We start from the raw sequence: 12872 nt of genomic DNA, 5'->3' as shown, positions 1-12872 counted from the left end.
CCCTTTTTTTCCCCACAAACAAAGTCATCTTATTAGCACCTTGGTCACAAGAGTTACTTTCCCTACTTTTTTCTCATCTTCAGTTTCATTGGCACTACTTCAACAATACTGCACTAGTCATGTCACTCTACTTCTACTTATTTCTAACAAAAAATATCTTTTTGCACATTTGTGTTTATGTACACACTGCACTTTACTTTATAACATTTCTTTACAAACCAGTGAAAGGTGTATATGATATACTCTACTCTATTTTTTATTAAATTTGTATTCTATTGCCTTTTTAAAATCTTTTTATTCTTCTGTCTACCTCATTCTGACCTGCCTGCTGCTGTAACAACTGAATTTCCCCGGTGTGTGTGTGGATTAATATAGTTTTATCTTATCTTAAAAATGCCGAATGATGAGCATTATCTCCTCCATTTTCCCTATGAAATGGGAGAGGACATGGCAATACAGCTTGTGATGGACTGAAACTAAAGAGCTCTAATGAGATTGTTTCATGGCTAATTAAGTGTAATAGCTAGCTGTCTTCTAGCTCAGCAATCGGTTCTGAAAGTTTTTGCAAATTCCTCCTCCTCCATCCTGCTAGTTATGTCTTGTTGTCTGGCTTGACAGGATAGTGGATAACACCGAGTGCTCCCAACTGACAGAGGGAAACACCTGAATCTCCTTCTGTTACATCTCAGTTATCAACATAGCCTGAATTAGTCAGTCATCTCACTCCAGCTTTCTGGAGTGCAGCATGTCACTTGTCAAAACCCATCCACGATGACTTGAGGGTTGCAAACGCGCACACACACTCACACACGTACACCCACCCTGACACACATACTGACAAAGACAAATGAACAAATGCTCAGTCACACTTCAGGCAGGCAGCCTTCGCCTGCGCCAGTCATTGGCTCATTGGCAGCGCAAGTTGCACAGCAGGGTGCAAAACGCCAGCTCTCAAAAGGTAAAAGAAAAAATAGGAAAAGCATCTACGCTCATTGTCACGTATGATTTTTCTACACTTTGCTGTAATATATATATATATAAAATACCTTGAGAATGAGACATACAGCATTAGTCGACTCAAAGTATCTACTGGCACCACGTTGGTGTAAAAGGTAAAAGTTGGAATGTACATATACAAGCTGAGAATTCAGACACAGCTGTAGAATTGTTTTTCTTATAAATTAAACAATTGATACTCTTTGTATGAATAATATGTATGAATTATATTTTACTAGAAAAAATAATCTATGCCCTCTTGTGCCTTTTCTAAAACATGTAACAAGGCTTTTTGCCCTCATTAGTATAAAACTGGATACTAAACAGAGGACATTCTCGTTATGCTTTTATCCTGGCAGTGATAACTACATCCAAGTTAATGTCTATCTAAAGAGAGAGTCAGAACGATGGGACAGACCCAGCTGCTGCTGTGGTACACCTCACTCAGATTCCATCACACAGGCATGCTGTCTAAAATCACACATGGGGCGGCAAAATGCCATCTTATTCAGTAGTAGTCTAAGCTAGAAGAAGTGCATACTGTATACCTCTGACACAACAGTCTCCTCAAAATCCATCACGCTGCTCCAAATTGTACACACTCAGAGATATCAGTCCCCTTAAAATGCAGGATATTTCTTCATTAAGACCCATGAATTATTCCCTGGGAACACCAGTGGAAAATTAATGAAACACCCTATCTCTTGCCATGTTAAACAGAATGAGGAAAAATTCCTGGATTGCCAAAATTGAATGTGTTATTTCTTGGCCCATGTCCTGTCTTTCCAACAAGTTTTGTCGAAGTCCGTTGTAGTTTTTTTGCTGTATCCTGCTGTCAAACCAACCAACCAACAAACAAACCAAGGGACAGGGGTGAAAACTTGGCAGAGGTAACAAGCAAAGGCAGCTTGACGAGGGGTCTTCGTAATGGCAATATACTGGGGTTTCTGTATAAAATGAGCTATAACTGCTGCTGCACTGAGGTCTAATCTAAATTGGATGAAGGGACAGAGTGTGCGTCTCCACTCAGTCTGTCCAGAGGCGATGTTTGACGTGGCTTGTTTCAAGCAGCACGTCGGCAGGGCTGGGCATCTGTGATCTGATGCTGCAGAGGAAGGTGATACCGCTGTGGCCTGTACACACATCGGTTTGGAAGCTCCAGTCTGATGTGGTGTCTACCAGCCAGCAGCCATGCTGGGTCACGCATACACAGCACTCTGTAGGATCCTGAGCGTCCAGACTCAGGCTGTGTGTTAAGGAGCTGCCCTCGCTCTCCTGGAAGGTCAGCCTCTCTGCACTTGAAAAGCTTCATGTGTGCATCTATGCGTTCAACAGCCATGTGTGCTTGGCCGACTGCTCGCCCACCTGCCTGCCTGCGTGTCAGCTTCTAATGATGAGGATGATGGAGGAAATCAAAGAGGAGATGGAGCTGACGTCGGGGCGAGCTCTCCGTGGGACACCATGTGATTGGGGAGGGAGCTTTGAAGCAACTTGTTGGATGGCTGTCCATTAATGTAAAATATCGTTTTTTCAAAGGGCTTTATTCAGGCTCGGAGTGGCGGAGCCCATAGGGGTCAAGGTGTCTTGAATAATCTCTCTCACTTTAGATTGATGGAGAGATAAAAGAAAGAATAGTGCACAGTGACCTGGCCATCTCCATAGCCATTCCTGGTGTCATGGTTTCAGAAATACAGTTGTAGAAGGAGAAAAGCGCAGGAGACGATCCTTGCAATCACGGTGTCTGGTTACAATAAAAGATTTTATAAATGCGCGTTGCCTATCACGTTGCTATCAGGCTGAGGTTGGAGCCAGAGACTCCACGATCTCCAGACTATGTGATCTGTGAATTTTATAAACCATACTTTTTGATCATTTAGCTCACTGTTTGTTTAATTTGGTCAGGGATCAATGTGACTCCTGCTACACGAAGGAGCCTCGTATCAATTTTCTCCGCTCACCATGAACTGCAGAGGGACAGACAGAATATTATCCGCCAAGTAGCAGGTTTATGAATAGTGAATTATGGCTGCGTAAATCGCTCCCTCCGTTTTAAGTTACCGAGATACAGTCACGGGTCTGTCTCGGCTTATGAGAGCGACAGTAATAGAGAGCAACAGAGAGGTTTCAGGAAAACTTGAGTACGAGTCAAAGATCACAGTGCACTCATCATATGCTGTGACAATCCCTCTTGTCTGAGTCGAGGAGGGAAGAGGGAGACGTAGATGACACGCGGCAGCCCAGCCCGCTCATGACCCCTATTAAATCCCAGCAAATCTTTGATATGTACTCTGATACCATATTTTATTGATACTGAAGGGGTGTTCGTAATATGAAGTACAGTTCTGCATGCCAGGAGATCAGAGCAAGGGCTGGTTTGTCTCAGAAGCTGTTCCGTGACCCTCGCACGGGTCCTCATAAGATCTAATACAACTGAACCCGGGTCGGTTTCAGTTTTTACAAGATATTGTGATGTATGGGCTGTCCATGTTATATCTGTCTACAGTTTCCCTCTCATGCACACACACACACACATGGTACTCCACTGATCAGTCCACTAATGATCAGTCAGTATGGACTTTCCACTCAGATGCTGTTTCACCAGGTTGCATGATGTTCCATTTGCCACCTTTAGTGCCATCCTTTAGTGCTGGATTTTAATTATCTCCACCAAGGACGTTTGTGTGTTGGTTGGTTTGTTTCAAAGCAACATTGCACAAAAACAACTGATCGGTTGCCACGAAACATAGTAGAAGGATGCGGTATGGGTCAGGGCAGAACCCAATACATTTAGTTGCAGATCCAGATCAGGGGTGTTGTCCTGGATTTTTTTTTTCATTTTCATTAACATTGTAATAAAGTCAGTTTATTAAAAATGTTCACTTTCCCAAAGAATAATTCATCAGGCACATTTAGGGGACTGAAGGCTATGACGGTGTGTAATTTGGTGCAGCTTGATTGAATATAAGGGGACTGTTGGTGGTGGTATGCACACTGCTAGCTATCCACGTTTCATTTTATGGTGCATACAGTAACCTAGTCACTTTGAGACTATTTTTCTTTCAAGATATTTTATTTTCTTTCTGTAGCATGAAGGAGAAATAAAATCTGAGCATCTCTAAACACACAAGAACTCAAAGGCTCCAGCCTCTGATCAGACCTGACAACTCATAAGCTACCATTTCCTCATGCTGCTTAACTCAGACCACATTTCTTTCCTGAGCACCTCTCTCTTCTCACCAGCTAAACCTCTCTCCCCATTTCATCCGTCTTTCTCTCCATTCCTGTTGCCCAGCATCTGGTTTGAATATAGAGGCGTGTGCTACTGTGTTACTGAGAGAAGTTGGGACTATAGGCTTCTCTTTGATATTTTTTTTCCCCATCTCTTTGCCTGTTCATCTCATACGATGCCTGTGTTGAGAGTGTGCAGCCTCTGTTTTGTTGAGTTGTGCCATATTGTGTGTGGATGGACTGTTGTCAAGAGAGATTACGGATTTATTTTAAATAAAGAAATATTTCATATTAATGTCTTTGATTCCAGATTGATACAAACTTTGTCAGTATCCACTTTAATCATATAGTTTTTGTGTTTATTTTTATGATGTGATTGTTTTAACAGAAAGTAACATGTTCTTAACAGAGTAAAGGCCCAAAGCAATGTGTAAAAAAAGAAAATCATGTGAAATTAAATTTAACTAGAAAGGTGCTCGGGGAGCCATACCTCCGCCAAGGCTAACACCCTATCTCGCCTGGTTCCTGGTCCCCCCCCCCGGTTCATCCTGATCAACTTCAACATTTTATGGATTCTTCTTGGGTCATGCCTCACCCCTGAAGAACATTTTATGGAAATCAGTTCAGTTTTCTTAGCTTAATCCTGTTGGCAGACCAACAGAAAGAGGTGAAGGTGAAGGTAAAAACTTATTATCCACAACTTAATCACAGAATTTTAAAGCTGATACATGAATGTTTTTCTATAGTCTCAGTCAGAATTAAGTGGCAGATCCCTGGTGTTGTGTTTTGTTGGATCATCCACTTTAGGTCTTTGGCATTTAACTGGCATGATATCCATGTAAGACAACAGAGTGATATCCTGTTTTACTTCATCAGCTGTGGAATAAAGCACTTGGTTTATCTTGGTTAACTCCTCTGTATATGATTACTGATTCCTTTTTTCTCAGTTGTGTTTTTAGGGACCCTATCCTTGACCACTATAACATGCTCTTTCTGTTATGTTATGTAAATAAGTGTCAGCTTTCCTCTTCTTTCCAATCTGGTCAAAAGCATCCATCTTTAAAGCCAGAGTTATGTTGAAATTCCCTTTCAAAAAGCACATCTCTGGCTGAACAGACTTGCATGTGTTAATCTCAATGCTAAGCTCAACATTGTGATGACTGTTGGCCTTCAGCTAGGCCTAATCAGCAGTTTCCCCCCTCTCATGATAATACTTTTGTCCTTATCAGGCATTTTATATTATATTTTGCTGATTTTAGTCATCACGCCCCCTGGACGAAACCTACACTTGCTTTCAAAGTGTATTTTAAATCTTACAGCGTCACACAAATTGAATGAATGAGCATCTTGTATTAGTTGCTCCAAACTGCAATCTGACGAAATGCATCTCATTCAATCATCAGGATTTCTGTTGGTGTTTTATTGCAGACAGAGGCCAGAGAGACCATCCCCAGGATGTTGGTGGAACTGGATCTGGGGCGGACAGAGAAATGTGTGAGGGTGAACTCGGTGTCCAGTGGCTTAGCCGAAGATGACCTGCATGTCATTCTGCAGGGTGAGGTTCTCCCTCCTGCCATCATGTTACCAAAAGTGGAGGACACACAGGAGGTGCAATGGGTAAGTTACACATTTTGACCAATTCCTGGAGTAATTTCAATGCACCACACAAACCAACAACAACAGAAAACAAACAATATACATGAGAACAGAAAACTAAACTAAAAAAATACCCAAGTCTCTTTCGCCTCTGGATGTCTTTTAAAGCAACACAGTGGTGCTCTTACACAAACTCGTGGAGTAAGAGGACACCACAGGAATCTTCAAAGCAATCATAACAAGCCTTTCCATTTCCCAGTAAAAGTGGGAATCGATCCCTGTGGCAGGACTCGGGGACGGACAGAGTGTTTTTCTTGGCTGCAGCTCAAGAAACGGATGACATTTCTTCAGATTAGCTTCAGAAGCCCGATAGCTTTCTGTAACAACACAAAGGTGCCCTCTGCCACTGCTGAACCTACTGGAGACCAACGTGTACAGTGTTGCATATTTGGCTAAGAATTGTTTAAAAAAAAAAAAGTCAAAATAGGGTTAATCAATATAAATATGCTCCAAGCTTGCATTACATCAAATGTATTTCAACTCTTAACACATTTTGCAAAGTGTGACAAATAAAGTCTGTCTTCCCGGTTACTGAGGATCTAGTGTATGAGAATGATCACCTATCACAAACTCATTAATGTCAGAAGTTTTTGCACTTTTGCTACGGTTATAAACATACATTTATTTTTTTTATGATTTCCCTCTGTTATTCTTCCCATTTTCTTGTTCTTGATAATTAATATTTGCAATTTGTCCATACTTAACTGGGCCTGTGCCCTAGTTAAGAGGTATTTGTCTGGGCTCGGCCATCCCTCTGGCTTCCTATAAAGGGGCGCTGTACGGATGTAAGGTCCCGAAAGGTCAGGAGACAGTGACATCATTAATACAGGCCTTTCTGATCAGCTCCATATGGTTCACTTACCAGGACGAACCAGGTTGTTGTCTGCCTTCTTTTACTTTCTTTTTTTTCTGTCTGAATACAGTTTTGCTGATTCAAAAATAATTTCAGAATTATTTATGTATATATGTATAACAACAAAGACAGAAAAAGTATCAATATAAAATATGAATGAGATGTGGTCTCAGACTTTTGGTCCCCACTCTATATTTGAATTATATGTAGTCAAACATGGTATTGGCTTGAGAAGCAGGAAGTTTTTAACTAGTGGTTTTAATTAGAACACGTCTATTTCCTGCTGCCCTTTCTTTCTTCCACTTGTAATTGCTGACAGGTGTTCGCTAATTCTTCCCCTGAGCTCAGTCGTTTCTCCTCTTCCTCACTTAAAAAAAAAAAGCCACATTTTGTTCTGCATAAAATATTTAAAAAGAAAAGTAAGTTACTATTGTGAAAATTGTCGCAAACACATTGAGCGCTCTAAATGTGGGTAATAATACCAATGCTTTGTTCTGAGAAACACTTTGTGTTTACTGTAAGTATTAAAAAGTGTATTTCCCCCCAAGGAGAAATGCCTTTACATGCACTGTAAATCTGTTTCCACGTGTGATTTACAGTGTGTTTCTGCATTAGCAGGTGCATGTGTTCCCCTGAAACAAAGTCAAGTTTGCCGCTTCTGGACTGGACCTCGATTCTTTCATGTTTGCTCATTTAATCTTATCATTGCCCCCCCCCTCCCCTCTACTACCAGGCTTTTGCTGTGTCTGCTTTGCATATGCTTTTCTGTGTGTCTATTTGTGTCAGCGTTGTAAACATGTGTCTGATTTTTTTTCCTCACTCTTGTAAGGCAGTGCAGTAAATCCCTCACTTGTTTATTTTTCTCTCTTTTTATTGATATTAGCACAGGAACCTCCAGACTGATTTGTCGCTGAAAGATGGACTTGCTTGTTTCCCTTTGTGTGGAAATCTTTAGCTCTGCCTTCCTCCTCTCCCCCAGCCCTTGTGTGACTGACAGGCCTTATTGGGCTATAACAGGCGTAACTCCCTCCTTTGTCTGGGGACAATTCTCACACAGATTCGGAGCCATGTGCATTCTTCGCCCACCACACTATTTGGTGTGCACTGGGACCAAAAAGAATCGCACCCTGTCCTGCTCCTCCTCCTCTACTCCTCCTCCTGTCCCCTCCCCTCATCCCTTTCTCCGCTTCCCCTCTGTGAAATGAACACTTCAGCAGGCCGGAAACATTTAATCTGGCCCCCTTTTGAAGAAAATTAATTGAAACTTGTCCCACTATAGCCTCCTTTCTCCAGCTCCATCTCTCCCTCCTTCTCTTTTCATGATTGGGTGGTGAAATTGTCAGAGGGCTTGTTTGTAGCGTGGCTTTGAATGGCAAGAAGAGGTGTTATTTCTTCTTTTTTTTTCCTCTTTTCTTTTTTCAATTCAGTAGTGAATAACAAATTAAAGGGTCCTAGATTGGAGAGCCATTGGCAGCTAATGGTTGCTGTATGCTCCCGAACAACAATGATGGAGGACTGTAGTAGCTCTTATGCAGCGTAAATCAGGCCCTCAAAGTGTATAATAGCTGAATAGGAGAATACAGCAGAGGGACAGAAACATGTAATCAAAGGGGCTCGGAGGATTCCTCGTCGGTGGTGCCGCATTGAGCTGTCATTTGTTTTCCTTCAGCCCAATCCAAACAGCCCACTTGGCTCGCTGCAGCCTTGTCGGGGTTTCGTGACTTTGCGTGGCGCGGCGGATAGCGCTGGTAATCTCTGTGTGTAATAGCAGCTAGGTTTCCCCCACAATGGGCCATATCTACCTAGTTTCCTCTGTCGCAGAAATAGGTTTATCTACACTCTCTTTTCACACTCCTTCTCGGACCCCCGCTCCCACCCTTTCCCGTGTTTGCGAAGAAGAGAAGGGGGGGGGGGGGGGGGGGGGGGGGGGCGGTATTATGCTAAGCCCCCAGCGTTAGTTTTTATGTTGCCATAGCAGCCTTGCTCCCACAGGGTTGTGACCTCAGATGATTACAGTACAAAGCCTATTGGGTCTTGAAAACCTCTTTGAAGATGAAAAGTCTTTGATGGTTTGTATTTATGCAAATCTCCCAGATATGATTTATCCAACTGAGATTGAATGGAGAGATGATTAAAATTGCCCCTATTTTTTGAAATCCTTCAATGGAGGCCCACTCTTTCAGTTTCGAGAACAAGAGTGGTGAGTGCAAGCACGGGGGTTATTTTGCTCCTCATTTAGGAAAATAGCCGAGCTGTACCTGAGGTTATTTATATCTGTCTTTTTCCTTGTGTGTCAAAGAGGGAGCGAGAGAAAGGAGAGGAAGCGGGCACATGGAGTTAGACATTTCTACTCTGAGCTTTTTTATAAGTCCCCTTTTTTTTTTTTTTTTTGACTGGCTTTGAAAGGAAATATCTGACGGAGGGGGCTTTTGTGTGTTTCCAGATGATAGATTTAGGAATTTGGGCTACCCCACTGGCAGTCCAGGGCTAGCTGTGAATTGGTCTGTTGGAAAAAATTGGAATGCTTTGGTCTTCAAAGAATTGAACTTGGTTTTAAAGGCCTACTTAGGTGAGCTTGCATATTAGCAGGAGTCGTGCAGAATAAAGGCCTCAGCAAAGTGTCACATCACACTCTGATTGTTGCTCCAGTCTCCCTCTTCCCTGCCATGGAGGGGGGACGTAAAACAGAATAATGTGGGAGTACAACACACTCACAGACATCCCAAATCTTGTTTCTTCTCCCCCCCCCCCTTTTTTTTGTTTCTTCTTCGCTTTGCTGTGTGTATGCATGCGCTCGTTTGTGCATGTGCACATTTACATGTGTGCACACTCTCTCAGGGGAACACGCGCTGTAGTTGAGCGGAGCCTCTGAAAGAAGGTAGAGCAGAAGACTTCAGACGACAGGGGAAACCCTGGTGATAATGTAAAATATTTCATTTCACTGGCTTTTGTTGCCGCTCTCCTGTGCTTGCTTTTTCTGCCATTTGAACCCTCGTGGATATGCCTCTGAATAAGGACTGCGATGGGAACAGTGTAGGTAATAAAGGTGTCAAGATTCGCATCAAAAGCAAGTTCTTGGAACGATAAGATTTCCTTTTTTTACTCCTCTGTCTGTCTTACCCCACGGTGGATTTTGAAGGCTCTGTCACATCATTTACAATCGTTATGGCTGAATATATTTTCTTTTAGTTTTAAAATTCACCTTGACACAGTCTCTCAGTTTCTAGTGCAATACACCGTGTTTTCTTGAAGAACAACGTCAACAGCCTCACAAATGGATCCAAGCTGGTCACAAGTCTGAAGCTATTTTTTTCACAGTGCCACAGATAATGTGCTCCAACAAAACATCTGATGAACGTGATGACTTTAATTTCAAAAAAGTCGTGAGAGCAAATTAATTCATTGTGATTATTTGGGGGGGGTTTATTGTTTTCCATTCGCAGAAACAGTGGGTGTTGTTAATGAGCTGTGCGTGAGACTGTCCTTGTGTGTTAAGTTTGTTGACAGGTTTCAGCACAACTTGAAAGGACACGCACTGACAGAACCCATTCGCCTGGTCACCTTTGTGGAAACCGCTGTGGGCCTGCTCAATTTTAAGGTAAATTACAAACAACTCTCCCCCAAAAACTGCCTGCATAAGATGTTTTGCATGTTCCTCCATTGTTCACTTTAGATTAAAGACGGCGCCGGTGAGCGGAGCCCTCCACGTGTCCAATATGAAAGGCATTCAAAGCTTTCGGACAGTCCCTCAAAATGAGCCTTTTTTTTGTTTCCTCTCTGTCTGCGTGTGTGTGTGTGTGTGTGTGTGTGTCTGTCTCCATCCCTTTCCAGACATGCTGACATTTTTTAATTAGAGCTGTTTTAATATCATCATAGTGGAAAAGTTCTTAATGATATTTTGGCAAGCATCAAAGCAGTTCCTGTTATAGTGCAGCACGACCTTCAGCTACATGGGGAAAAAGGGCATGGTTTTGGGCATTTGGGGAGAAACAAGCTGTCTGTCCTTCTTTTGATTTGTCTTTTAGCTCCCCACTCTAATTCTGTGGCTGTGTTTGTGCTTGTGAGTGTGTGCCTGTGTGTTGTGATGACAGGGGGTGCCTCTGTGTGCTTTCTTGAGAACACCCTGTATCCTTGCCCAGACTGAACCCCAGGTTACAAGCATGAAGGGGAAAAAAAATCGCCGTGGCACAGCTAGTGGCAAAATTAATTTGGAGGCCAACAAAAGCAGGAGACGTGTTCTCATTGTTTCACACTCTTCACCACAGACGGTTACATTCCAAATTTTATTTATTTATTGAGTTAACGCTCATTATTTATTAGTAATTGTGGTCATTAGTTTATCTTTGCAGTGGAGCTTGTTTTTCACTACAGATTTATCTCAGCGTCTCCCTTTTGAAAGATAAAAAACATTCCTGCAAAGTCTGTTTTTTTTCCATGTAGAAAGGAAAGCATGCATTTGTATTCATGTTTTTACACAAAAGGTTATGAAATAATAAAATGATCTCTAATACAGTCTCTGACTTGAATGGTACTCTGTTGAGCACATACCTCCTCCCAGGCCAGACAGTCCCCTTACAATCTGCACCAATTTGTGGACTTATTTGCACATAGTTCTAAAACAATTTCAGATACAGATATGTAACAGATATGTAACAATATGTATAGTGGCTAAAAAACATACCTCCTCAAGAAACCACATTTAAACCCACTGAACCTGGACTTTTATTGGGATTTGCTCCAAATTGCAAACACTCATAGATATCAGTCTTCTAAATATTATTTTTTTAACAGCAAGATCAGTAAATTAGTATCTGGGAAATCTGGGAAAAAACGCCCTTTCTCAAAGAAATTCCTCGATTTGCTAGTCTGAATGTCTCTTTTCTTGGCCCATATCATATCCTTCCACCAAGGGTCGTGGAAATGCGTTCTGTAGTTTTTGCGTAATTCTGTTGGCAATCAAACCAACCAACCGACAGACAGGGGTGAAAACATGACCTCCTTCGCGGAGGTGATAAGCCCAAATAACATTTACATCAGTAAATACATGGTAGTAGAATGTGGACGGTCTGACCAAACTGAAATGCTGTCAGTACATGACTGCTAAAGCAAGTAAAAAGTAGAGAGTTTCCGTTTCCAACCCTTCATAACAGTGTCTTGGGCCAGCTAAGGGGTAAGAGGCATCTCCGGCTCCTCATTGTGTACGTTTGCTTTCATGTATGTATAATGTATGTGCCTGCAGGTGGTATATTTAGTGGACTAGTACATTAGTAATCAGTCTCCATGGAGAGAAAGCTGGTGAAGGTTATGGATTTGACAGATATGTACTTATTGGCGTATTTGTTAGAGAGAATTGAGTGTGATGATGTGCGTGTTGGAAGCTTCTGTGCCTGCAAAGGAAACACGGAAACCAGGCTGTTTGAACCACGGTCGTAATATTGGAGCATAATTAGATTTCCTCCACAGTATTTATGCCAAGATGTCCAACATTTCTCCCCCCCCTTTGCATCTGTGTCACTTTAGTCGGCCTGTATTATGCTAATATTCGTATGCTCTCTCCAGGCGGTGTGTGAGGAAATCCGTCGACTTGCTCCCAGGGCTGGTCTCCACCATGACGGCGTGGTGTTTGGCTCTGATGACTTCTGTGCCAGCATAGGTAGCTGTTACACCTCCAGATTAACATTTCCTCTGTTAGAACTCAGTTGTGCTATTCTCCCGCATTCAGGACTATATAATACAACACAGTCTATAGTGTAAAATCCAAATGTTTAATGGTTAAGGATTATACGGCTGCAGGAAAAGTGGTTACAATTATGGTATTTAGATATGGGATTATTTGTGGATGTCGTATATGTGAGAGTTTTGACAGATAAATATAATAAATGAGAGGAAAGTACGAAATTTCCTTTACCAACTCCATTATTTAATAAATCCGCACACTTTAGAGGTTTTGATTACATGCAGCCTGTGGCTATTTAGCAGAAGTAGAGCGGTTGGTTGTGTTTATATCATTATCTATCTTTAAAGTTAATTTAGTCAGTTCAAACCATTAGGTCTGTTTTAAAAATGAAACAAAGAAAAGTGGTGAAACTGAAAAAGAGGATCCACGCTTCTATTGATGCATCTTGTCATTGGGAGTTAC

At 42.0% G+C, this 12872-nt stretch overlaps 1 protein-coding gene across 2 annotated transcripts in view; it reads left to right on the top strand.

The window, feature by feature from the left end:
• clybl (citrate lyase beta like) overlaps positions 1–12872 on the top strand; it is a 68177-nt gene that overhangs the window by 36982 nt on the left and 18323 nt on the right. For both annotated transcript variants that reach the window (XR_004612534.1, XM_034574553.1), the window contains exons 3-5: positions 5653–5841; positions 10230–10331; positions 12293–12386. Coding sequence is in view for 1 of the 2 variants with exons in the window: in XM_034574553.1 (XP_034430444.1) it covers positions 5653–5841; positions 10230–10331; positions 12293–12386 (385 nt within the window). In the remaining variant the exon portion in view is untranslated. The remainder of the gene's footprint in view (positions 1–5652; positions 5842–10229; positions 10332–12292; positions 12387–12872) is intronic.

Source organism: Hippoglossus hippoglossus, chromosome 21 (assembly GCF_009819705.1).
Source record: "Hippoglossus hippoglossus isolate fHipHip1 chromosome 21, fHipHip1.pri, whole genome shotgun sequence".
In the NCBI taxonomy this organism is placed as follows: Eukaryota; Metazoa; Chordata; class Actinopteri; order Pleuronectiformes; family Pleuronectidae; genus Hippoglossus; species Hippoglossus hippoglossus.
Note: the sequence above shows the minus strand (reverse complement) of the source record. Positions and strands in the feature narration are given on the sequence as shown.